This window comes from Actinia tenebrosa, unplaced genomic scaffold (genome assembly GCF_029948245.1).
Source record: "Actinia tenebrosa isolate PJP-AT-01 unplaced genomic scaffold, QUT_ActTen_1.0 PGA_scaffold2__45_contigs__length_23673736, whole genome shotgun sequence".
In the NCBI taxonomy this organism is placed as follows: domain Eukaryota; kingdom Metazoa; phylum Cnidaria; class Anthozoa; order Actiniaria; family Actiniidae; genus Actinia; species Actinia tenebrosa.
The window spans coordinates 21623691-21651291 of NW_028292579.1; the positions used below are offsets into that span (position 1 = coordinate 21623691).

Below are 27601 nucleotides of genomic sequence, written 5' to 3' on the forward strand. Positions count from 1 at the left end.
ATTAACACCAGCACCACCAGCATCTTCATTGTGACTTCTGCAGCTAGAGTCAGCATTCCCCCATCCAGGGTGAGAACAGCTCTGAAGTGAGGCCTCTGTACCTTCACATACCATGTCATCTAGCCAGACTGGTCCCATCCCTCGACCTTCCCCCCAATGTCCTAAAGCTTTGTTGAAACCAAGCTGTTTACATGCAACTGTGGCGTCATTCACATCCCATTTATCATCACAGACGGTTCCTCATTGACCATTTAGGTAGATTTGATCAATTACAATTACTTAAATGCTTATTAATATGATGCTGGTGACGCATCTGTTCTGCTCTTTATAACAGGCCTCAAGTATTGGATTGAGAAATTGAATGAAAAGAAATTGCCATGACATTTTGCAACGTTCTTTAAAATAAGAGCATGTGTTATGTGGTAGTATAAGTCACCTTCCACAATAAGTCAATGGGGAACAGTGTGTCAAGATTACTGGGATATGGAGGAAGCCAAGGTTGCATGTCGACAACTTGGTTTTACCAAGACTCTAGGACCTTGGTGGTATGGACGAGGGACGGGACCAGTCTGGCTAGACGACATGGGATGTACAGGATCCGAGGCCTCTCTTCAAAACTGTCCTCATGCTTGATGGGGAAGTGTAAGCTCTTGGTGCAACGGTCACACTAGAAATGTTGTCTACAGGCACAGTGATCTCACTTCAGAGTGGTTCTCACGGTTGTTGGTGTGGTTACAGTTCTGCCTGAAAATCTTACGAAAATGAGGCTGATGTATTTTGCTTTTATTAATTTTCAAAACAAAAAAGGAACCGCCTGGTCATTGCTACTATAGATATTCATGATTGCGTTGAATTGGTTTGCGTAATCGTATTTTAATGAAATTTAATTGAATTAGATCGCATTTATTTAGATAAATTTCTGTGTCCTGTTATTAGAGCAGCGCAATAAAATATTTAAATTCAACTAATCCAATATGTGGTACAAAACCAGTTGCTAGACTTGTTAGAATAAGTTACCTATGCGTTAATAATAACTTTTTACATAAAGTATCATTACCGCATACTAGTAAGTTTACTACAATAGGCAGTGGGGAACCGTCTGTGATGATTACTGGGATTTGGAGGATGCCCTGGTTGCATGTACTAGGGACGAGGGACGGGAGCAGTCCGGCTAAATGGTATTAGATGTTCATGTTCAGATGCCTCACTTCAAAGCTGTTCTCACTATAGTTGGGGATCTGTTAGCTCCAATTGTAATGGTCACACTGAAGATGCTGGTGTTGTGTGTTGTCTACAAGCCGTTTAGCTGAACGACATTCGATGTACAGGCTCAGAAGTCTCACTTTGAAGCTCTACGTAGTGACCATGAATGGGAAAACGTAGACTCTGGCGGCAATACTCAATTTCTAACAAATGTATTGTCTAGCAATCAAAGCAACCAAAAAACAAGAACAACGAGCAAAAGCCTGCCATTTTGGAAGACAATTTAACTTTCACATTTTCAATGCAAAAGACAATTAAAGCATCGATGTACTTTATGACAATGTTTCATATTCCAGGCATTATCATAGATTGTGACGCACATCAGTGCAGATGGGAGCAAGGCAAAACAAATTCTATAAAAAAAACCAAAGCAATGAAATAAGATAACTGGCCCCTGGTCAATGACTTATGCGCTTTTGAGTGAGTAAAAAAAACGGTTGAATTCCAAAGGCTGAATGTGTAATAACAGTGAGGCTAATTTGTTATCACAATTATTAAACAAAGACATACACTTGAACGCTGATAGCAATTAGCTATTTTTCATCTAGCCCACTAATTTCATGATTTTATCCTTACGATATGCAGTGGTCGTAATTTGATGTCAGTATGTTAAGTAAGCGGCGAAATGACATCATGTTAGATTGGATTGTTCTGCCATAACACACAACACCAGCAGCTTCACTGCTTCGGCAGTCATGAACTCCCCATCTTGACGATAGGTCAGAAGTTAGGCTTCCGAACCTATAAACGGCATGTTATCTATTTTTTTGTATATCATAACTTATGGTTTTTAATGTCGCAATATTAAACACACAACACCAGCAGCTTCAGTGTTACTGTTGCAGTTATGGACTCCCCATGCTTTGTGAGAACAGCTTTGAAGTGAGGTCTCTGTACCTGTACATGCCATGTCATCTAACCAGACTGGTCCCGTCCCTCGACCTCCCCACCAAGGTCCTAAAGCTTTGGTGAAACCAAGTTGTCTACATGCAACTTTGGCGTCATTCATACTCCAGGCATCGTCACAGACCGTTCCCCATTGTCCATAATGAAACAACTTAAACACTTTCATTAAAATTCATCCGGTTTGATATATATTTGGTAGCATAACGAGTAGTATATTTCATATATTCAACATATATATTTACAAACTAGGGTCCCCCCCCCCCCCTTTTTTATTCACCTAGTTGTTAATGGTTTGTGCTAGAAAATTCTACAGTTCTCTAACATATTAAATCATATATGTTTAATATAGTTTGATCAGGGTAAACCTATCCAATGCCACCACGGCTAGTATAGACCTAAACGTCCTAAACTTTTGGTTTAAAACAAATTGACTAGATGAAAAAAATTTCATCACGTTGCTTCATTAATATCCCAGGCATCATCATAGACAGTTCCCTATTGACCATTATGGTAGACCTGTGGTAGACGCGCTTTCATTTGTTACATTTACATTTACATTTACATTTACATTTACATTTACATTTACATTTACATTTACATTTACATTTACATTTACATTTACATTTACATTTACATTTACATTTACATTTACATTTACATTTACATTTACATTTACATTTACATTTACATTTACATTTACATTTACATTTACATTTACATTTACATTTACATTTACATTTACATTTACATTTACATTTACATTTACATTTACATTTACATTTGTTCGCAAATAATAAACTAAATGTAGCGCTAAATAATAGCACAAATAGTGAATAGAAAAGCTAAAGCGACAGAAGAAATATAAAAAAGTCTTCTTCTGCATCTATGCGTGGTTTGCAAAGACTAGCAAAATGTGAAAAACAGGAGGAAAACTGTTCATGGTGGCAAAATCACTGATATAGTTATTTTACTTGGCCTGTGAAAAAATCAGAATAATATATAGTGGAAGACACTAATTCCAGTTTTTTTCCTTCGTTTTATATACTTGAGTGTGAGTCACTAGTTATACAACTTTGTAAACAATAAAGTAAAATCATTCTATATTCAAGTAACGTTTACTCAACCTGTAAGCGTAGTAGAAAGAACCGTCATCATTTATCACGACCGCTGAAGTGTTTTGAAAACTTTTTCTTTTTGCAATTTGGGCTTCCGTCATGTCCTACCTATTATTACACAATCTTCACCATGTACCATTGTAGTAGACCGGTAGGTAACTGTAAACTCGTTTTCTCCAATACCCCCTAGCTAGATTTTTGCAAATACAACTAAACTACAGAGCAGAGGAATATATTCCCAAGAAGTAGTTATATTTGTATATGTCTATATTGACAAAATAACGTGATGCAGGAGTGTTTTATTGGGTTTACAAGCGCGAGAGGTAGTCGAGACCTGATAAAACACGATCTACGAGTTTATTGTCGTGAATAATTCTTAAATCTTTGACCGAATTAGAAAGACAAAACACATCACCAAAATAAAAAAAGTATGGATAAAAATTGGTGCAAATTACCTCAAAGGGGACCCTGTGTTCGATTATGTAGCACCAGCCTTCGACAAGAAGAACCATAATTGAGAGGTTGATAAAACATTTTACCAGAGATGGCCAACCATAAGTAAATGGGGAACGATCTGTGACGATGACTGGGATATGAATGACGCAACAGTTGCTTGTAGACAACTTGGTTTCACCAAAGATTTAAGATTTTGGCACCTTGGACGAGGAAAGGGACCAGTGTGGCTAGATGAAATGTCATGTACTGGTACAGATGCCTCACTTCATAGCTGTTCTCACCCTGGATGGGGAAATGCTGACTCTGGCTGCAGAAGTCACAATGAAGATGCTGGTGTGTGCGTTTTCTTACTTTCATTTCATCAGAATCTTCCAAAAAATAATACACTGGGAGTAAGTGGAATATGATAAGAATTTAGAAAACTTTTGGTGCATACTTGAATGTCAGAGAAAGTGCAGGACGTTGACTAGTACTTCCCTGCTAGCAGAGCCTATTTCCCTTTTTTCTTGGACATTATACTGGTCGCGAATGCGTAGCGTAACTTACACTGTCATGATTTTGACTGCCTCCCTCGTCAAATAACGTTTGGTGCCAATTATTACCCTCGGTGTGTTACATTTGCTCATGCGCACTTCGTGCACCCGGTTAAAAACCAGTTTTAAAACTGGTTTCGTTGGTCCTCGATCGTGAACGGCGGTTTATCAAAAGAAACGTCCTACATTCAGAACCTAATCCATCCAAAACGAAAGGAAAATAGACTCTTCTAGCAGGGAAACTTATATTTTCTTGGATAAAAAAATGTGGAAACGTACTTTAAGCGTCCTCTAAACCTTGTTAGCGTTACTACGACAATCGCTTTGAAAAACGCTCTATTGAGTTAATTAACTTAAGTTACTATCAATTGATTATATTATTAGTTCTAATTTTAAATTGTTGTGAATATTTGTAAGTGTTCTCGTGACAACTTAAGCATTTGAGAACTGGTGCTCTTAGGTCGCATGATGTTTTTTCTAATCAATAATAATTATTATTAAGTCCACATAATGTCATAAATAATACTCCCGCTCTCATGTAACGACTCAGAAGTGGTTGTAAATCCGCCGTAATTTACAACGCTTTAAAAACCTCTGTGATTTATCTCAATGAAATGCTTTGAATGAACAAACTTAAAACAAAAACGGCTTAGAATATATATTTTAGAAATATAAAAGTGACTTGTAATCTAAGGTAAAGAATTCGGTTAGTGAGATTTGTTCACAGTTACTTCGTTCTATTTTGTTTTCCAAGATCTTTCTTCTGGTAAAGTATTGAAAAACTGGCAGTGAACAACACATAACACCAGCGTCTTCAGTGTGGCCATTGCAGTTAGAACTAACAGTTCCCCAACCATTGTGAGAACAGCTTTGAAGTGAGGCCTCTGAACCTGAACATCCAATACCATCTAGCCAGACTGCTCCCGTCCCTCGTCCCCACCACCAAAGTCCTAACGTTTTGGTAAAACCAAGCTGTCTACATGCAACTTTGGCTTCATTCATGTCCCAGTTATCATCACAGACTGTTCCCCATTTACCATTGTGGTAGACTTACTAGTTTGCCGTACTAACACTTAAAGTGAGTTGTTTTTATTAGGTTGTTTTTGCAAATTTCAATGCTGCAAATCTTCTTATTAAGATACTGGTCTATAGTGCATTCTAGTTACCTTTCAGGCAAAGAATAATTGATTGCAAGATTACAATCAATAAATAGCTCTTTTGTGTTCGGTGGAATATAATATTATATATAACTGTTTTTTCATCTGGTACGGAATTAGTCGCATTTCAAAATCAGTGATTTTGGCACCATGTGTCGCGGCAAGAGAAAGGTAAAAGATAGAATAAGGCAATTCGGAAAAGAACGTAACACGATAATTCCATAGCATGTACAGGATCAGAGACCTCACTTCAGAGCTGTTCTAATTCTGGATTTTATGCATAACTGTTTACGGCTTCTAGTTGAGCAAGGTCATTTTTTACGCGAGTTGAAGTTGTGGAAGACCCATTGGCCCTCTTCTTCAGTCGTTTCATACAAGTCACGTAATTTACCTATTACGCATGTTCTTATATGATTTCCGAGCCCATTCCACACGGCAACGAAGTAGCTATTGTGAACAAATCTTACTAACCTAGTTCTTAACTGCAAATAAGAAGTTGCCTACTCTTATATTTCTTAGTTTTTTACTGCGGTTTTCGATAAACCGAAACCGCTTGACTTCAATCAGTTTGTTTAATGCACGTGTACTCTAGGTGGACTTCAACTTTGGATTCGACGAAAATGAAAATAGCATTGTCGAAGCAGTTCTGAGCTTCTGACAATTCACAATTGAGGGTTTGCACCATCATATGACGGCAGCCATGTTAGATGACAGGAACAATACAATCATTTTACATGAGAAAGAAATTAATTCCCGAGAGCAAAAAGCAAATTACATTGCTCTGCCATTTAACCTCATGCAGTCAAATTCGTCTACCACATTGGTCAATGGGGAACAGTGTGTCATGATTACTGGTACATGGAGGAAGCCAGGGTGGCATGTCGACAACTTGGCTTTACCAAAGCTCTAGGACCTTGGCACAGTGGAAAAGGGACGGGGCCAGTCTGGCTAGATAACATGGGTTGTACAGGATCAGAGACCTCACTTCAAAGCTGTTCTCATCCTGGCTGGGGTGTCTCTGACTCTGCCTGCAAAACTCACAAATATGATGCTGGTGTTGTTTCATATGAAAAACCAAACATTTAATAATAATAATAATCTTTATTGAGATTGACTCTTTATTGATCTTTATTGACTTTCATAATCATGATTTTCAAAAAGGACCTCATTAAAAAATAATATATAATAAACGGAAAAACCTAAAATTATAACTTATATAGAGAATATAAAACATTAAAACTATAAAAGAGAAAAAATAGTTATTAAAATCAAGCTATTAAAGAAACAATGAGACTGATAGACAACAAATCCGTGTCTATTATCTGACTATTTCATTGTTTCTTCGATAGGTAAACCACTATTCAATGATATATAGCTAAAATATAATTCATGTTGTTCTTTATTCATTTGTAAATTCATATGATGATTAACCAGGCCATTTAGACACCTATAAACAAAAATGCACCTTCTTTGAAAACGTCGTTTAACTAAGGGAATCCACATTAAAGCAGTAGGAGCTTCAGTAGCTGAGGAATGCAACTGCTTATCTAAAATGATTTTTGCAGCCTTGTTTTGCAAAATTTGTATACTTGACATTAGACTTGTATTTTTTTTTAATCTCCCCAAATAGTATCGGCATAATCAAAAAGTGGGAGCAAAAGGCTATTATGAAATAAGAGACGTGATTTAAATGCTAGTAAATGTTTTATCCGTCTAAGTAGACTAAGTCTTTGATTGACTTTATTTGCTTCATATTCCACATGGTCCGACCACGTAAAATCAGATGAGAGAAAAACTCCCAAATATTTAAAGCTACTTACGGAATCAATGTTATGATTTAAAATCGAAATTGAAAGAGTAGTATTTTTTGCGAGCTTACTATTACTACCTATCTACCTATGTCAGCTTATTACTATTTAGCCATTTCGCCACAAACAATAAGTCATTGTTTAGTTTGTCACTTATTTCCTGAGGGTTTGAACCATAATACAGTAAATCGCCGTATCATCCGCGTACAAAGAAGCGTTGGAGAATTCCAGAATATTCGGCAGGTCATTAACATATATAATGAATAGGAGTGGATCTAAAATACTTCCTTGAGGAACTCCATAATTGATTGTAAGTTCATCAGATAATTCATTGTCTTGGCACACTCGCTGTTTTCTATGACAGGTTTCATGGAATCTTTTTTTGACGTCACATCCGCTCGTGCATTTCGAAGCTGGCCGTCAAATTCGGACTCATACGCGCGGTGGAATTTTTGACGGCTAGGGAAAGCCGTCTCTTGGCTATGGCTAAGGACACTAAGAATTCGTTTTCTTTATATGTAATGGGTATGCCATCAGAAGCAAAAGAACGGTACCGGAAAAAATTAAGTTTTGGTGTATCTGGAACTATTTTACCGGACCCATACATCATAAAAGATGAAAATTGGTCGACCGACCCTACTTGTTCCAATATCGTGTTGGTTGGTTACTTCTAGCAGGAGTAATCACACATGTGTATAGCAGTACACGAGCTTTAATCAAGACTCAGTAATGACTAACAAAGGTTACTTTGATAACCGGATATATGCATACGTCATATGTGTACATATAAGATTACATAATGCAACATCCCCCCTTTTTTTTATATAAAGTGAAAGGTTACAGGGACACTAAACAAAACTAAAATATTTCTTCAAATGTCTAATGGTACCTAATAATATATGATAATCAAAAAATATAAAAAATCATCATCTGTTTTCTGATGAACATGTAATCATTGTTCAGTTCATAATTGATTGATAATCTGTATTGAATCATTTTAATGTTTATTGGATATAGTCCTTTAAATATGTGGGTGGTTTTCTTGCTCTTTGCGGGCGCGAGGGTATTATGGGCTCATCATTGGGCGCGGTAGGTGGGTTGACAGGGTCTGTCTGTGGTGCAGGTGTGATATCTGCAGGGCGTGTTGATGGTATCTCAATTGGCCTCCCTGTCATCGCTGGATGCGGTGTTTCTTTCTCCGCTGTCTTCTTCAGGTGACACCTGTTTCTGCGGTAGGTATCTCCTTCTGGTGTCTCCAAAGTGTATGAACGCTCATCCAGCCGTTCCTTTACTGTTGCCTTTTTCCAAGTCTTTTTACCGAGTTGGAAAGGTTTCATCCTCACCGTATCACCTTCTTCCAGTGGTTGCAAATCTTTCGCGTTTCGGTTATAATATTTGGCCTGTTGTTGTTGGCGTCGCTTCAGATCTTTGATTTCGGCTTCTGGAAATACCACTCGTGGTTGGAGTAGTTGCTTAGTCATAGGCAGCAATGTCCTCGTCCGTCTGTTTAAGAGTCTTTGCGCTGGACTTGATTCCATCCCTTGGGTCGGAGTGTTTCTGTAGTCAAGAAACGCAAGGTAGGGATCAGATTTAGCGTCGATTGCTTTACGCAGAAGCTTCTTTGCGGTCTTAACGCCTGATTCTGCTTTTCCGTTTGCTTTGCTGTTGCCCGGACTGCTTGTCCTGTGGACAAAGTCCCACTGTTTTGCAAAGTCTGCAAACTCCTCAGAGTAGAACTGAGGTCCGTTGTCGCTAATCACCCGTTCAGGACATCCATATCGCGCGAAGTGGTTTTTTAGCTTTAGAATGACTGTTGAAGCTCGACTGTTTGGAAGCCGATCGATTTCGAAAAAGTTACTATAGTAATCTGAGGTTACTAAGTACTCTTTTCCATCTATCGTGAATAGGTCTGCACAAACTTGCTCCCATGGTCTCGTCGTCACTTCGTGTGACATGAGTGTTTCTTTCTGTGGTGTCGTTTCGTAGTTTCGACAGATTTCGCATGAGGTAATCAGTTCCTTTATCTCTGCAGACATGCCAGGCCAGAACAAGGCTTCACGGGCTCTGCGCAGACAAGATCCAATACCTAGGTGCGAGGAGTGTGTTTTTTGCTTCATATCTTGTCGTAAGCTTTGTGGAATGACAACTCTCTGTCCTCTGAATATAAGACCATCTTGTACCGTTAGTTCATCTCGAGTGCTAAAAAACGGCTTAGCTTGTTCAGGGAGGTCCTTTCTTTCTTCTGGCCACCCTTGTAAAACAACTTGTTTTAGGATCTGCAGGGTTTCGTCTCTCTCTGTGGCTGTTCGGATTTCCTGAATCCTTTCGCTGGACATCGGTAGCCAACTCGCGTTGTTTACTACCTCAAACTCTGTACCAGATGGGTGTTCTGTCGAGGCTAAGTAGGCTCGGGAGAGAGTGTCTGCAAGGTACATGTATTTTCCTTGCTTGTAGTTGACTTCAAAGTCATACTTCTGCAGTCTCATCATCATACGTTGTAGTCGTGGTGATGCACAGGTTATGGACTTTTTAAGGATGCTTTCCAGTGGCTTGTGGTCGCTGCGTACTGTGACGTGTCGACCGTAGGTGTAATGGTTAAACTTTTCTAATGCAAAGATGACTGCGAGCATCTCTTTCTCTATCGTAGCATAGCGTTGTTCCGTCTCTGTTAGGGCTCGACTTGCGTACGCTATGGGCTTTCCTTTCTGTAGTAGAGCTGCTCCTAAGCCTTTGTTGCTTGCATCACATTGCACCTCAAGCTCATCTTCCGGGTTGTAGTAGCTCAATACAGGTGCAACAGTCACTAGTCGCTTTACCTCTTGAAAGGCGTTCTCCTGTTGTTGAGTCCACTCCCACGGCGTGTCGCTACGGGTTAGCTTACGGATGGGCTCCATGCAGTCGGCAATCTTTGGTAGAAACTTTGCCAGGTAGTTGACAAAGCCATTCAGACGCTGTACAGCCTCGACGTCGGTAGGTCTCGGCATTTCTTGTACTGCGGTTACTTTGTCTGGGTCGATCTTTAACCCTTCGTTGGAGAATACATGTCCCATGTACTTCACTTCATCTCGCCTCAGCTTTACTTTGTCTGGGTTGAGTGCAACGCCGTACTTTTTACATCTGTTCAGCAGGTTTAACAGTTTACGGTCGTGGTCCTCGTTTGCCTCTTTGTCGGTTGTTCCTACGCCGTATATGCGTACGTCGTCTGTGATGTCGAGGATTCCGTCTAGTCGGTCAAGGACTTGGTCAACGCGCTTCTGGAATATCTCCGACGAGACAGTAAGGCCAAAGGGAAGTCTGCGCCACCGGTATCTTCCGTGTGGGGTAGAGAACGTCGTCAGCAGGCTGGACTGTTCGTCTAGAATACAGTGCCAGTATCCTGAACGGAAGTCTACAGTCGAGAAAACCTTCGCTTTCGAGAGTTCTGGTAGTAGATCATCAAGCACAGGTAGCTGATATCGTTCTCTTTTGAGCGTTTCATTCAGTGGTTTTGGGTCGATGCATATTCTCAATGCTCCGGATTTCTTTGTAGCCACGACAACGCTGCTGACCCATGGTGTTGGCTCGTCGACTTTCGCTATCACTCCAAGATTCTCGAGTCGGTCGAGTTCCTCTTTGAACTTCTCTTTGAGTGCTACTGGTATTCTTCTTGTAGGAGCTACCACTGGCGTGAAGTTTTCGTCTACTTCTAGGTGTACTTCGCCGGGAAAACTTCCAAGTTCCGTTTTGAAGACTTTAGGGAAATCTTCCACAATCCTCTCAACTGTCAGAAGCTGATTGATGCTTTCACCAGGTGTTGACTGACGTGTGGTCGGTTCAAAGTTTTCCTTGTTGATAGTTATCAGGCGCATTTGTTGTGCTGCTTTAGCGCCTAGCAGTGGAGTGAGGTTTTCTCGCACTATGATGAACTCTACTGAAAACTTCTTTCCGGTCTTTGGATTCTTTATGACGACTCTCGCAGTTCCACGCGGTTTTACCTCGGTTTTGTTCCACATAACCAGGGTCTTGTTAGATGGCTTCACTTCATGGCCGTCAATAAATATTTCGGGTAGAATATTAATCGACGCACCACAGTCTATCTGAAACTTTACCGGTTTCTTGTTGACCATCATTTTAGCGTGGATCTCTCGTGGGTATTCTGTGTCATCCACTGTACAAATATTTACACACACATTTCCGATCATCTCGATCTCGCTGTCTGAGTCGCTATGGTTGTTTACGCTGTTGACTTTCTCTGTCTTTTTACAGCATTTTGCGTAGTGGTTTCGACCTCCGCATTTTCGGCAGTTCTGTCCCCAGGCCGGACACTTCTCCTTCTGTAATGGATGATTTCCAGCGCAAAATTTACATTTTGATGTTAGTACATGTTGGGTAGGGACATTCCGATCATTCTTTGGTTTCCGCACAGCACGTTGCCTTGGCTTGGATTTGTGACTCAAAACATGAACTTCTTCTACTTTTCTATCTGCCATAGCTTTAAGTTGTGTAGAAGTTGACTCTGTGCTGCGACATATGTCTATGCAAGCGTTCAAAGTTAACTTTCGTTGCTGAAGGAGCTTTTTTCTCGTTGCTGTGTTGTTTACGCCGAACACGATGCGGTCGCGTATCAGCGTGTCTCTCATGCATTCGCAGAAGTTACATGACTGAGCTAATGTGCGTAGATGCGTTACGTACGCGTCGATCGATTCATTAGGCTTTTGATTTCGACTATTAAATACATAGCGTTCGTATGTTTCGTTCATCTCTCCGATCGTGAACTGGTTGAACTTCGCAATAATATTAGTTAACGTACCCTTCTCTTCCGGAGTCTCGAACGGTAGGCCATTATAGATCTTCACTGCTTCTGTTCCAATGCAGTGAAGGAACAGAGCGACTTTGTAAGCTTCAGGCTGCTTGTCGATGTTCATTATCACTGAGTAGTTCTCCCATGATTGTTTAAACGTCTTCCAGTTCTCGGCGATGTTTTGCTTTGTGTCTAATTGTGCTGGCGGGTGAATGCCATGAATATTCGGTATTCCAGGCAGACTTGATGTCGAAGAAGTCGAAGGTTGATCGTCTTTTCCCATGTTCTTTTCCTTAGGCTGCCACCATGTTCCAATATCGTGTTGGTTGGTTACTTCTAGCAGGAGTAATCACACATGTGTATAGCAGTACACGAGCTTTAATCAAGACTCAGTAATGACTAACAAAGGTTACTTTGATAACCGGATATATGCATACGTCATATGTGTACATATAAGATTACATAATGCAACACTACTCTTTGGCCGGACCTGGACTTTGGACAGATTTACACGTACCTAGTAGAAACACCGTCTATTTTTGACAAAAAAATCAATGAAAGCATACAAGAGCTTAGAGGCATATAGGTAAGTTTATAATACTAAATACTTTTTTGTTGGTATTACTGCAAAAGACTGTTTTGCCAGTACATAAGCTTTTAAAGAAAAGACTAGTTGTTTTGTACAAATATCAACCCCATCAACGTACGCCTCTAGTCTATAGATGGCTTTTATACCGAGCATTGAATGAATTTTATGGAGTCGTAAATTAATCAACCTCTATGGCAAACCTAAAAGCTTTATTTAAAATTTATCTCAACTTTAAAAAAGTTTTCAAAATATTGCTTTTCGGTCATTTTTGTCGTGAACTTGTCAAGCGACTTGAGCAATATGGCGGTCGCTAATTGGCTGTTTATGACACTTATTGTGATAATATTATTTGCATATGTAAACATAAGATTGTTGTCTTGAAGCTGCGTTACTTTTTACAGCACAAGTCAACTGAACTAGGTTTTTTAAATGAATTACACTGTGTCACGTTTGGAATTTAAAAGATTGCTTTGACTTTCAAAATCCTAAACTTCTCGTGATAAATTTCGCAAAGTTAAGTAACTTACGTACTTTTTATTGCACCCGCTTACCGGTTTGTAGATATGTCGAAAGTGGCCACGTCGAGGAAGTCAAAGCGTTTGATGTTAAAGAAGCACCCTACTGTTTTTTAAAAGCCGGAGTTCTTCCCTCCATGAGAACGAAGGAAAAAGCTCATCAGCCGTGGGTCTGTTTACACAAAACCAGTGCAGACATATTTTGTGCCCATTGTACATGTGCTGCAGGGTAAGTAGTAATTTGTAAGTGAATAATATTATAAATGTCTTTTATGCAATTTATGACATGATTTTAATTATATTTCTTCCAGGTTAGGGGAAGCTTGTAGTCATATTGCAGCCCTGCTGTTTAAGGTAGAACTGGGCGTTAGATATGGAATCAATAAAACATCTGTGACCAGTGAAGCTTGCAAATGGAATAAAGTTTTCAAAAAAGAGGTATATATGGTATTTACACACACACAGTTTTGTACAAATCTAATCAAAAAAAAGCGAATTGGAGTATCTAATCCATTCAATTTGGAAGGAAGGAAGGAAGGAAGGAAGCTTCTTTATTTAACCCTGGTAAAAACATCAATCGATTGCCTAAAATATTTAGAAGTAAAGATTTACGATTAAGCTAGGACACTGTACATGTTGTAAGAATTTTTGTTGTATTTTGTTTCAGATTAAGCCAACCACTGTCGATAACATCCAAGGGTTAGTCAACAGTAACAGAAAGAAAAAAGTGGAATCTTTTACACCATCCAGCAGGGATCCACTTCCAGATAGCTCTGCACTTACTTCTTTTCACAAAATCTGCCCTTATGCCGCCTTTTTTAACCTCATTCCTCCATTGCCTGGTGTTTGTCAACAAAGTACAACATCTGAGAAACTGTCTGAGAATAATTTTCCTGTCACACTAACAAGCCTTTATAATGAAGAAAACAAGTCCCTTACTGATCATCAACTGTCAAATAAAGTACAAGAAACCTTTCTAGCATATTCTGTTACTGAACATCAAATTGACAATCTTTTTGAATTCACCAAATGTCAGAATGTGAGCCCCTTATGGTTTGATCACCGCAAGGGAAGGATCACAGGTACTAAAGCTCATGATGTATTGGTCCGAAAAGAGACAACACCCCCTGACCACCTCATTACAAGAATAATGAGCTACAAGTCATATGATCTTAGCAGAAAGGATGCTGTGAAATGGGGGCTAGACAATGAAAGCATCGCATTTCAAGAATATTTACAAGAAATGCAATCCAGCAACCACAAGAACTTCACATGTAATAAATCTGGGTTCAGAATCAGCACCGCAAATTCATTCATGGGGGCAACAGCAGATGGCGTACTATCTTGTGACTGTTGCGGAGAGGGCACACTTGAAATAAAGTGCCCTTACAAATATAGGGCTCTAACTGTTGAAGAAGCTGCACATCACTCAGATTTTTGTTTAGATGAAAATCTTGAGCTTCCTAGAAATCACAGATACTACACACAAATTCAATTTCAAATGCTTGTATTTAATTGTAATTATTGTGATTTTGTTGTAATGACATTTCCCAGTCCAGATGAAGTTTCTATGGTAATTGTTAGATTGCCTAAGGATATAGATTTTTGTAAATTGTTGCTTGAGCGCTGTTCATTGTTTTTACTTGAACATGTTATTCCAGAGATTCTTACAAGGAACATAATGGACAAACATTTGGAAAACAGACATGACAAGAAGGATGAGACCAAATGGTGTCTGTGTGAGGAACCAGAGTATGGAAAGATGATATTTTGTGACAACGAGGAATGTAAGATTGGGTGGTTTCACTATCAATGTGTAAATGTTAAGAGGAAGCCTGTTGGCAAATGGTTCTGTCCTAGTTGTAAGAAGAAAAAGGAATGACATTATAGACATACGATGCTGTGAAGATGAATCTGCAATGATACATACTTTAATAGGTGTTTTGCTTTACAAAAATGTTTTTCTTATCACATGTATCAACATATTCTTGGCTCTAGCTCATAATAACTTTCTTCTATTTATTACATATGGAAAACGTATTATTTGGTTTAGCATTGGCATTGCTCACACATATTATACATACAGTATGTGTAAGAGTAAAAACAGTTAAAGCTGTTTGCAATACTTTCAATATCTAATAAATCATAGATGACATTATTAGAACTTATATGGTTAAGCAGCATTTAGTACTATGTTGCACACTTATAGAGTACAAACACTATAAGTGTGCAACATAAATACCACTAAATACTGCTAAATTAATCTAATCTTATTGTTTTCTATTGTTTAATTAGCACTATTTACTACTAAATAGAGCAAAGTATTGCACACTTTTAGTGTTTGTACTCTAGTGTTTGTACTGTATCATAAGAAATCCACTATACAGCATAACTGTTGTGCTAACAGTTTTCTTATTCAGTTCACTAGCCTTGGATGCATATTCATAATTGCAGCACAAATTGTCATTATACTGTCAGCATGAGGAACCATGTTCAAGCTCATTTTTCCAGATAGAATTCGAAAGTTCTTTAGTCTTTCCATTGCTCTCTCCACATGTATCCTAATGTGAGCAATTCTCCTACTCTTCTCCACTTCTCTTGCACTAAGCTGCTCCTTTCCTTTCTGATATGCAGGAATGACGGGTTTTGCCCCTCTAGACAACACTTCATCCACAATCAAAAAACCTCTATCAGCTAAGATAGTGTCACCATGCTGAATAAAATCTAAATATCCTGACTCTAAACTGATGACTTTATCTGAAGCCCTCCCCCCATATGCACGTGATATGAATGATACACCACCAGATGGTGCAATGCTAACCAAGAACTTTATTGTATTAGCATGCTTATAGTTACTGTAGGTGGCAGATCTTGCATTGAAGTTTGCTGGGCATTCTATAAAAACTTCAGTGCAGTCAACTATAGAAATGCAGCTAGGGTAGGTATCTTTGATACACTGCGGCTGATATCGTCTTGCTTCCTCTCTTGTTGGCCAGTGAATGAAGAAACAGATTTGCTTTGCAAACACAGGAAGAGCACTGTCTAATAGAGAACTTACCAGAGATGGAGAAATGTCAAAGCGGTAGGATAAATCCCTATGAGGTGCATTTAGCCTAAGTTTCATTAGAACCAAAAGAAGAATATCAGCTGAAGCAAGAATATTTGATGACGGGAAGGAATCTGCAAGGAAACTACTTAACCAGAGAAAGCAATCATGAGATGGTAGGCCAGTGTAGAAAAGAGTAGATTCATTTGGATTGGTGGAGAGATTCACGAGTGTTGAGGCCCTCATTTTTGGTGTGTTGTTAATAGTCAAGGAGTGTATCTGTTCTTGAAGACGTGCCAACTCCCTTAAAATTTCCTTCTTTTCCATATTCAACTCCGCTAATCTTTTCAAGCAAATATTATGTATAAATCGATCTGAAAAAATAAATATAATATATGTAAATAAAAATATACTATATATTATTTTTACTGAATTTTAATATAAACAACTTTAAAATATATAAAACTTATTACAACTTTTTCTACAAAGAAATTGTATAGAAAAAAATGTATTTTAACAATATAAGCTAAGATATCATTTTCCTACCTTTGTTGTTCTCTTTATTTTCTGACAAATCCAATAAAGCGCCTGCTGCCATTTCTGTATCTGTACGTGTCACATCATCATCATACCGTCGTTTGCTGTCTTCTGTCGATCTTGATCGTTCAGCAAAGAAATCTTCAAGTGACTTTTTATAATTTCGCTTAGAAATTCTAGAAAATCTTCTGCTGGCAGTTTCTGAACCTTTACAATATCCCATGTTCATCGTTGGTTTATAGTCTGGGCTCTCTGGATTATCACTCTTTCCTCGTACGCAAAAAAAATTATTGCAAATTGTTTACATCGATAATGAACGCACTTAAACAAAAATATTTTGAATGTAGATATTTTTAATCCCTTTTTAAATATTTCCCGAGAGAAGCATGTTTACTCATACAAAAAAAACAAAACAAAACAAAACAAAACAAAAACATAACACTTTGTTTTCGTAAACTGTACACGAAATAAATAGACATAGATAGACATTTCTATACTATTTTTGCGTACTCTGTATCACAAATACACGGGGAAAATTACGATTTATGATCAGCTTACTTTAACGAAATGTTCACTACAAATTCTGTCGTTGTCTGAAGAAGGAATCCATAAGTTTCCGTTGTTTTCTTCTCGTCTGTTGATAGCTTTTATCCACATGCTTCGCCTGGGCTCCTCTTTTGGTATCCGATGAAACTTCACATTTTCTTTCCTATGTTTCCCTGAATCTTTGTTCGTACAACCCAATACAATACACGTTTTACCCATCGTGACAAAACTTCAAAAATTTAGCTTAATTATATCAAGATACACTTTTTAAAGGGCAACAGTTTGTTTACAAAATGATGGCTAAACTGACGGCCGCGTGACGGCCAGATTCGTTTTCAGGGTGGTCACGTCACCGGAAATACGTCAACAATGAAACCTGCCATTGGTGAGATACGAATGGAACCATTGAAGAGCGTCATCAGAAACCCCAGTTGCGGATAATTTGGACAATAATATCTCGTGGTCAACTGTGTCGAATTCTTTTGTTAAACCTAAAAAAACTGTCCCACATAATTTTCCTTGCTCCATGTTGGTTAAAACAATACAGATGATCGTCGTCTAAAACCAAATTGTTTACTGGAAAGAAATTTATGTTCAGCCAATTGATAATATAACTGTGAATAAACGGTTTTTTCAAGTAATTTGGTGAGAGTTGGTAAAATTGAAATAGGTCGATAGTTCGAAGCATTACTCCGATCATTAGTCTAGAACACTTCCATAGATCTGGAAACCTACCAGTACGGATTGAAACATTTAGGAGGCTGGTGATTGACGGAGCTATTGTACCAGCAGCGCATTTAAGTAGTCGTGCACTAATATTGTCCAAACCAATAGCTTTGTTTGGCTTCAAAGAGAGAAGATATTTGAAAACAGTTGATTCCTCCAATTCTTTTAAATGAAACTTAACTTCCATATTGCAATCAAGAACCTGATAAGCACATTGTGGTGTGTAACTTCCATATTGCAATCAAGAACCTGATTAGCACATTGTGGTGTAATTCTGTCCGCTAGAATCTTCCCAATAGATGCAAAAAATGTGTTCATTTCCGAAGCAATAGCTCTAGGTGTTACATGCTGAATGCCATCAGAAATGATGCATTGTATACTTCGTGATTTGGGTTTCCGAGAGCATGCTTCATTTACTGCTTTCCAAATTTGTCTTGCGTCTCCTTTAGACTCCTCGATTAGGTCATAGTAGTACTTTGACTTAGCAGATTTAACTAGCCGATTTACCTCGTTTCTCAGCATTCTATAAACATTCCAGTATCTCTTGCATTTAGTTTTCATGGCTTTACGATGAAAACGATCACGTTCTTGCATTTTCTCATTTATTTTATTGTTCATCCAGGGCAGCGGTGTCCCTTATATCTCCGTTTTTTGATTGGTGCGTGCTCCTCCGCAATCTCAGAAAACAGCTTGTTCCAGGTAAATAAAGCTTCATTAACATTTATGTAGAAGAAGAAGTAAGCTTATTTTATGTTCACCTGTTTTTGACCAGTTTTCGAGTCTTTTATATATTGCTGTTTGGTTCTAAAACAAATCGGAGATCTCCAAAATTTGGAATTAAATAAAAGACAAAATGTAAATTTCACTAAAAGTAATATTGTATTGGTTTATCTGTAGTTGTCTTTCGTTTTCCAAGTAAAATTAAGCAGCACTTCAATGCGTAAAATTGTCGGCCATGGAAAACTTTGTCGAAGAACTTTTCAACCACAAAATTATACCCTGGGATGGCTGGTGGTGGGTTGTGTTCAAGTGAGAGAGTAATAAGATCGAAAAAAAGACTCGCTCGAAGAAATGATGTCGTGCATTTGGATCCAATTTAGTAACTGCATACATGGTCTTCATTATGGAGAACTTTATCTTGATCTCGAATAAAAAAATGATTTAGGATCTCCCCCCCCCCCCCCCCCCGATTTTTTTAACCTTTCTGTTATATCTTAATCGGGTTCCCTGTGCCTATTGGGAGCTCCGCTTTGTTACGGCTGTGCTTTAGTCTGTCTGCTGTGAATAGGTGTCTATGAAACTCCTTGGTGTTCTGTCTTATCGTGGCAGGTGGTGTGCAACGTCGTGGTTTGTGTTATCGATTTGGCGTACTCTTTCATTGGTACATGAAACTCTTTTTTTCTTCTCCGGTGCACGTAGTTCTACCAATTCCGTCTAATAGACCTTGGGATGGTTCTAGTATCTTGCAGCCCTTTGACTGTGTTTTTTTTCTTATTTTTGTGTTTTCCGTACTTGACGAGGTGTTGTTTCCTTATTAGGTTTTTTGCGTTTTCTCTTTTTTTTTCCCGATTATTGCCATAATTTATAGACATTTTGTCAAATTGGATCTCACCAATTACCTTACCGGTGCGATGATTGTCCTCCTAGTTCGTCCAGAATTGTTTTTTCCGAGAAGAGATAGAGGGATCATTGGTCCTTGTGAAGCTATCAGCCAACCCATAGCACACTGTTCCCCATTGTCCATTGTAAAAGACTTGTACAATACAATACCGACAAAGCATGGTTCTTGAACATTCTTCGTACCTAAAAATTCCGAGGCTCACGAACACAAAGTGGCGTGCAGCCATGTTCCTTGTCCATAATGTGAAGGTCAAATAGTTTCATTCCTACACACCATCACACCACACCGCACCACACTAGACCAGACCACATCAAATCACATCACATAACACCAAACAAAACAAAACAGCACACCACACCACACCACACTACTCAAAACTACACTACCACTACCACTACCACTACACTGTGGCGGTATGTGAGCAAAGTAGAACGATTGTCTTGCGTTATGTCATAAGCAAATCGAAAAAAAATCGACATTATATAATTCATCGGTTAGTATTTTTAAAAAAATAAAATAAAAGCAACTCCTAGACTCAGGTTTTGAATTTACATAATTTGTTGTGTCTATATTACGAAAGCGCATACCTAATCCAATCATAAATTGAGATTTTGATATGAATATAAGCAAGTCCTTCAATGTCTAGTTTGAAAAATCATCAAGAAACGAAATTTAAATCGAGGGCTGTTTTGAAATTTACAATTTCCGCTTCATTCCTTTAATTTTCAAAGCAAACTTGAAATCAAATTTCGGAAAATGGGTTGAACCTTCCAACTTCGATAGCAACGTAGAAGCTGGTTTAATGCGCACTATCGTCCAATAAATGTCGTACTAGACCTGTACGACAGCTTAATACACAACTTTGTGTGCACAACACAACACCAACATCATATTGGTGAGAATTGCAGCCAGAGGCAACGTTTCCCCATCCAGCATGAGTACAGTTGTCAAGTGAGGCTTCTGTGCCAGAGCATCCCGTGTTGTACAACCATACACTGCCCTTTCCTCGTCCATAGATCCAATATGCTATAGTTTTGGTAAATCCAAGCTGTCTACATGCAACTGTAGCGTCATTTATATCCAAGGTATTCCAGTCACTACAAACAGTTCCCCATTGTCCGTCACAACATAGTGGAATGCAACAACTGAAGTTGTTCAACTCGATGACGTGGCACAATACTTTTTTTCTCATTTAATGACTATTTGAAGTCAAAACGATTCATATTTGGCTTTTGTTGTCTTTGTTGGCTTTTTGTTGCGAATGATAAATATAATTTTGGTTTTATTCTGCTTTGCTGATCTTTGTTAGTAAGCAAACGATAACAATTGCATATGCTAAAGTTGCTTGTCGGCAGCTCAGTTTCACGATACGTTTAGGAATTTTATTGCACAAAGTTATGTGAGCAACACGACACCGACATCATAAGTGTGGCTGTTGCAGATAGAGGCAGCGTTCCCCCATCCATCGTGAGTACAGCTTCTAAGTGAAGCTTCTGTGCCAGAACACTGCATCCTGTCTAGCCATACGCTGCCCTTTCCTCTTCCATAGAGCCAATGTGTTATCGTTTTGGTAAAGCCCAGTTGTCTACATGCAACCGTAGCATCATTCGTATCCCAGGTACTCCAGTCACCACAAACTGTTCCCCATTATCCATCACAACATAGTGGAATGCACCACCTGATGTTGACGTAGCAACAAACCGAAATCGTCACTCATCATGAACCGCATATCCAATTTTGAGAATTGGAGAATACGAGCAACCAGGTCCCCACAAAACCTGAGAGAAGATATCTAAAGTCTACGTTTCCTGTTAGCTTAGCTCCCGCCCAAAGCCACACTTGCGACAATACGAAACGTTCCAGAGGCTTTTGGACAAATTTGCCAAAGAGCGTAGCAAGAACTTAAAAAACTGATCCGACAACACGAAGCAAATATTAGTTCAAATACTAAGATCATTAACGATCTAAAGAAATAAACTAATAACTATTCCACATAAATTAAAAACTTGCGATCTGGAATTCTTTGTTTGTTTATTGATCCAACGAGCACATTTTGCTACTCTCAGAGTTAAAAAAAGAACTAAATGAATGGATGACTCCTGAGCTTCTGTAGCAGATACGCATCTGAAACCTATTCACGAATTAATTCAGTTCTTGCTAGAGCATTGTATAAACTAACGAGAAACAAAGTAGTCAAATGCATTACTAATGCAAAGTCCAAATACTTTAAACGAAAGATTATGGAGAATAGAGATAACGGAAAATTACTATGGAATCTTTGAAGCGCATTGCACCAATGGAGCCAATATATATCGCAATCAACGACGCACATTGTAGTTGATGATACGCAGATATCAAAATCTGGAGAAATGACAAATGCTTTTAATAAATACTTTACTTCTTTCACATCCCCTTCAATAAGAATGGACAACATGGCAACTACTCTATGTGAGCTCGATAATGTACTTCATCAATTCATTGGTCACCGTCCTTTTTTCGCATCAAAATCGCATGTTATCCTTTTAATTACTAAGGAGATAATTGAACTAGACCTAAAAAAGATACCATCAAATAAAGCTACAGGTCTGGGTGGAATAAGCATCCGAATACTAAAGGAAGCTCTGCTGGCAATATCCTCAAATCTAGCAAATATATATATAATACAAATACTTCCAGTGGTGTTTTTCCTTAAGCTTTCGAGAAGGCAAAAGTGACTAAAAAGAATCAACGAGTGAAATGAGCAATTATTGTCCAATCTATTTCCTACAGGTGCTCTCAAAACCACTTTAAAGACACGTCTCGCTATCCTATAAGCAATATCTGAAGACATACAATCTGCTCTACGCTAATCAGTCTGCATATAGGCTGCAAATAGGCTTAGTCTCTCATGATTACTACACACCAGAAACTCTATCGTCTACAAGGTCCTGGTCTTCACTTAACAACAATGTTAATGGCAATTTAATTCAACAGGCCTAACACGCTAAACTACTTGGCATTACTCTTGATTGTCACCTTACATGGGAGAAACACATTAACAAACTTTCAATTGTAAAACGTATGCTGTCACTTTTACGAAGGATCAATCCATTCCACTCCCACGACTGCGCGCTGCGCTTCTATAATTTATGTATTCATAATCATTTCATCTACTGTTCTAGCGCCTGAGGAAACTGTTCTCATTCTTCACTATCTCGTCTCCTTCGGCTTCAAAAACGCGCAGCATTAATGATCCTTGACTCTGCTTTTTCACAACCATCTATCAGCCTCTTTACGAAGCTCAAATGGCTACCAATTTCTGACTTAATAAAACTAAGAAAGCTTCTTTTATTATTTTGTATCCTCAATATTTCTGATCCTCCCCTTTTTCTTAAGCGTATGTTCAATTTCTTGTTCTCTACTCGCTCAGCTGCAATTTACCACATGGAACGGGAAGAATATGGCTCTTGGAACTCACAATGGATGGGGTAACGTTGACTCAGATGGCTGCAGTTACCAAAATGATGCTGGTGTTGCGTGCTTTGAGTTATGTTTTAGAATAGCATTTACTCGTTATGCCTGCTTGTGAATACTTTACCACATGTGTAGTACCATAAATACGTGTACGTTTGTTTAAGATACACTCACGAACCGGAAACTGATATTTTAAAAAAGCAGCGATGTGCATAGCGGCAATTAGTTAAAGTTTCCGAGATGTGGAGAAAGTCACTTCATGGTTGCTTGAATTTAGCAAGATTACAGGATTCTGTACATTCTGTATTGTCGGGAAATCGGCAAAGAAATTTTCATGGTATTTTTCAACGTTCTGTAAAATAAGAGCATGAGTTTTGCTGATTTCTTTTTCTTATCACTGCCGTTCTACTACTATTAAACTAACCACGTTGTAGCAAGTCACCTACCACAATAGTCCATGGGGGAACAGTGTGTCATGATTACTGGGGTATGGAGGAAGCCAAGGTTGCTTGCCGACAACTTGGTTTTACCAGGACTCTAGGACCTTGGCGGTATGGACAAGGGACTGGTAAAGTATGGCTGGATGACATGGAGTGTACAGGCTCAGAGACATCACTTCAGAGCTGTTCTCACGGTGGTTGGGGCGGTCACAGCTCTGCCTGCAATTCTCACTTATATGATGCTGGTGTATTTTTCTTTTATTAATTTTCAAAATGAGAAGGAACCATTTGGTCTTTGCTACTAAGGATAGTCGTGTTTACGTTGAATTGACTTGCATAACCGTTATTCAATAAAATTGCATTGAATTTAATGGAATTAAATTAGATCTAATTTAAAAGGCATATCTTGTCCGTCAGAAAATTTGTATTACATAAAATAAGACATAAAAAAAGATTAGGAAGTATTCTTTTTTATCTGATTCGAAGTTAATCTGAGATTATCCTTATATATCTGACTTCTATACAATATCGTATAAATCTAAATTCTTAATATGTAGTTTCCGCATTCTTCGTTAAATATCTTACTGTGCGGGCACACTAACCGGCACCACTTGAGCAAAAAGATATAAAAGACTTTAGCCAATGGGAAGAGAGTAAAATCAGCATCATATTAACCTCAGATATCTAGGCTTCCTTGCTTGCTCCTGGTTGATTTCAAGTTTGATTTAAGTTGAATTCCTTTGTCTTCATTTCGTAAATGGTTGGCTTTCTTCAAGAGGTCCCGGTTAGTGACTCCGCATATTAATATTTTCAAAACGCTTAAGTGCAAAATCTCTATTGGAAACGTGATTTCTGTGTACTGTTATTAGAGCAGCACAATAATATATTTAAATTCAACTAAACCAATACGAGGTACAGAACCAATTCCTAGACTTGTTAGAATAAGGTACCAATGGTCTCATTAGTCTTTCAGTGAAAGGTAATTAGCAGAAAGGCATTCTAATGAAGAGATATGCAACTCGAATAAAAAAACTCTACCATATTCACGTAATTCATAAGATTGAGTTAATAAGAATTGTTCACATGGATTATCCGAGTTACCACATACTAGTAGTTCTACCACAATGGTCAATGGGGAACCGTCTGTGATGACTACTGGCATATGGAGGATGCCCAGGTTGCATGTAGACAACTTGGTTTCACCAAAGCTGTAGGACATTGGTACTGGGGACGAGGGACGGGAGCAGTCTGGCTAGATGGTATTGGATGTTCAGGTTCAGAGGCCTCACTTCAAAGCTGTTCTCACCATGGTTGGGGAACTGTTGGCTCTAACTGTAATGGTCACACTGAAGATGCTGGTGTTGTGTTTTGTAGTATCCTACATTGTGGAAGCATAATGCTTTGCCAAAAAAGTATACATCCCTGAAAAATATAAATAACAATGAAACAGCCGCCATGTTGTTTGATCTAACAAGAAAAGCTAACGAGGAATACTTTGTTATTGTCAAAGGTGGTTTTTGGTCATCTACGAGGGCTTCTGAAACCGTTATAAAAAAAGGGAGCCGTGTGGCTTAAAATATTTTAAGTAAGAGTCATTCTAACCTTTATTTTGACTACGTTTGAAAAAATAAGATTTTTTTCCTTTTGCATCTCGCTGGTCTATATTTTGACCACCATTGTTGTAATATCATGACATTATGAATTACAAACACACAAACTGGAATATAACACCAAATCGTTTGTGGACGAATAGTCGGGGTTGTGGAGAGGGGGGAGGAATGTATTATTATTACAAACTTTGTCAAAATTGGTTACTTAGTTTTATTGTGCGAAATGTTTTACTTATTTCATGGTCTGCCATTATACTTATGTTATGCAGTGGTCTTAATTTAATTTGTGTTGAGTAAGCGGCAAAATGAGATCGTGTGAAAATGGATGGCTGTACCAGAATACACAACACCAGTAGCGTCACGTAACATAACCTATGGTATTTAATGTTTAAGTATTAAACACCAGCATCTTCAGTATTACTACCGCAGTCATGGACTCCCCATCCTCTGTGAGAACAGCTCTGAAGTGAGGTCTCTGTACCTGTACATGCCATGTCATCTAGCCAAACTGGTCCCGTCCCTCGACCTACCCACCAAGGTCCTAAAGTTTTGTTGAAACCAAGTTGTCTGCATGCAACTTTGGCGTCATCCATACCCCAGTTATCGTCACAGACCGTTCCCCATGAACCATTGTAAAACACCTTAAACACTCTCAGTGATTTTAATCCAGTTTGAACGATATACATTTATTTCGTATGGTAGCCCAAGGAAGAAGTTATTTCATTGATTCATCATACATTACTCTTATCTTGTAATATATACATATATCTTTGCGAACTGGTATGTTTTTCCTTTTATCAATTAGGGTGTTAGTGTTTTATATCAAAAAGCTGCACAATTCACTAATGTGATTTATCATAAATAGGTTTCATAAGTTTTGATCAACGGTAGACCTGTCCAATGCCACCACCGCCTCGATCGACTTCGTTTTTAGATACTAGTTTTTTAATTAAAATGCAAGGTGCTTTCTTTTGCTCGAGATTCACGCATAAACAAAGCGGCGAAATGGAAAAGTGCACAAAACGCAACACCAGTAGCTTCACCACTGCCACAGTTATGAACTCCCAGTATTGATTGTTAAAACAGGCTTGAAGTGAGACCTCTGTCCCTGTACATCCCATCTCTGGTCCCGTCCCTGACCTCGACCTTCCCCTTAAATTTTTCCAAAAAAATCCTACAATTCACTCATATATTTAATTCTAGTTTTAAAATAGGTTTCGTCTAGAATACTTCTCTACGGTTTTATATACATATTTTACATATCAACTATAAAATATTAAATGTGACATAATTAATTTGTTAACAAGCTGTGTAAAGTTTTAGCCAAAACGAACGTCTGTGCAGTGATAAACCCCCTATCCACGGTGCACGAGTACATAGAGTAACAAGTCTGATGTGAAAAAGCTGGAATTTACTGAACCTACAAAATGAATGTTTCAACATTCGCATAACGTGAATACACAGTCTTTACCACTGGAGAATGAATGAATGAATGATACTTTATTTGAACTCGGAGAAAATATTCCCATCATTTATACAATTGGTTTTCATGAAAACCGAGTTAGAAACAATAAAAATGTAATAAAGATAAAAATGCGTACTATTAGATCAAAACCTTCTAAATATAAAAATAAATAATAATTTATAGCGAGTACCTTAGAGTCTAACAGACGGAAGATTTCTCTTTAACTCACTTGTAATGCTAGAGGATTTTATATTAAAAAGTAAAGAAAAATCGAATTCCATACTCGGGCGCCATCATAAGAGAAAGCACTCTTTAGGTATTCAGTGTTTGTTTTAGCAATTTTCCCTTTTCCCTCCCTTTAAATTCAAAGAGTTTTCTCACACTTTGAGGGGCGATAGCATTTATGGTCTTTCGTCTACTCCAAAGACCTTCCCACCCAAGGTAGGCAAGAAAATCATGTGACCTGATTTCATAACTATTTCTCGTTATAATATGCGGGCCGCACAATCTTGCATTTTTTATAGTCAGCTGATGTCTTTGGAAAACTGATTCTAACCACATCGCAGTAGTCGAACCAAGGAGTTATAAGAGAGTAATAAATTGCTATTGCCATCTCCTGAGGGATGTAATCACAAACCTCTCTGAGCTCACCCAAGCCTGATGTTATCTTTTTAAATGTATTATCGACATGGGAAGCCCCAGACAGACGCTCGTCTGTAACAACCCCTAAGGTTTTGGCTGTTTGTGCACGTGATACTTGTTTACCGTCAAAGTAACTATGTAATTTAGAACTTATGTTTCGTAATTTGTCATCAGAATCGATAAACATATATTCTGTCTTCGTTGAGTTAAGACTTAGCTTGTTTTCCTTTAACCAGTTTGATATCCTAGCAATATCTGAGTTTTCATTGTCAGATATTGATTTCAGTGACGCACCATAGGCCGGGAGACTTGTGTCCTCAGCATACATTCTTGCATTTGAGAATGTCTCACTATTTGGAAGATCGCTAATTTAGAGTACAAATAATAGGGGGC

The 27601-nt window shown here is 38.3% G+C and overlaps 3 protein-coding genes across 4 annotated transcripts; 2 read left to right on the plus strand and 1 right to left on the minus strand.

The window, feature by feature from the left end:
• Positions 1-3877: 3877 nt before the first annotated feature.
• Positions 3878-6516, plus strand: LOC116303037 (neurotrypsin-like). The gene is made up of 2 exons (XM_031712479.2): positions 3878-4073; positions 6233-6516. Exons 1-2 carry the CDS (start codon positions 3878-3880, stop codon positions 6514-6516), a joined length of 480 nt encoding a protein of 159 aa, XP_031568339.2.
• A 5978-nt stretch (positions 6517-12494) lies between these two features.
• LOC148909595 (uncharacterized) lies at positions 12495-15004 on the plus strand. Its single transcript, XM_089033865.1, has 4 exons — positions 12495-12604; positions 13169-13351; positions 13434-13560; positions 13790-15004. The coding sequence occupies exons 1-4, from the start codon at positions 12573-12575 to the stop codon at positions 15002-15004; spliced, it is 1557 nt and encodes a 518-aa protein (XP_088889991.1). The 5' UTR covers positions 12495-12572.
• A 33-nt stretch (positions 15005-15037) lies between these two features.
• On the minus strand, positions 15038-17581 carry LOC148909596 (uncharacterized). 2 transcript variants are annotated; one of them, XM_089033867.1, is made up of 3 exons: positions 17264-17581; positions 16715-16846; positions 15038-16542 (listed from the first exon to the last, which is right to left on the minus strand). In XM_089033867.1, the coding sequence occupies exons 2-3, from the start codon at positions 16764-16766 to the stop codon at positions 15539-15541; spliced, it is 1056 nt and encodes a 351-aa protein (XP_088889993.1). In that variant the 5' UTR covers positions 16767-16846; positions 17264-17581; the 3' UTR covers positions 15038-15538. The 2 variants fall into 2 exon arrangements, with proteins under 2 accessions (XP_088889993.1, XP_088889992.1); XM_089033866.1 differs by lacking the exon at positions 17264-17581 and having other exon boundaries at positions 16715-16971.
• Positions 17582-27601: the final 10020 nt, after the last annotated feature.

Excerpts from the sequence above, each read along its gene's own strand:
- LOC116303037 (XM_031712479.2), top strand. The coding sequence starts at position 3,878 with ATGAATGACGCAACAGTTGCTTGTAGACAACTTGGTTTCACCAAAGAT. Across the intron at positions 4,074-6,232 it reads AAGTCACAATGAAGATGCTG|TCAAATTCGTCTACCACATT; the intron begins GTGTGTGCGTTT and ends AACCTCATGCAG.
- LOC148909595 (XM_089033865.1), top strand. The coding sequence starts at position 12,573 with ATGAAAGCATACAAGAGCTTAGAGGCATATAG. Across the intron at positions 12,605-13,168 it reads AAGAGCTTAGAGGCATATAG|ATATGTCGAAAGTGGCCACG; the intron begins GTAAGTTTATAA and ends ACCGGTTTGTAG. Across the intron at positions 13,561-13,789 it reads ATAAAGTTTTCAAAAAAGAG|ATTAAGCCAACCACTGTCGA; the intron begins GTATATATGGTA and ends ATTTTGTTTCAG.
- LOC148909596 (XM_089033866.1), bottom strand. The coding sequence starts at position 16,934 with ATGAACATGGGATATTGTAAAGGTTCAGAAACTGCCAGCAGAAGATTT. Across the intron at positions 16,543-16,714 it reads AAATAAAGAGAACAACAAAG|ATCGATTTATACATAATATT; the intron begins GTAGGAAAATGA and ends TTATTTTTTCAG.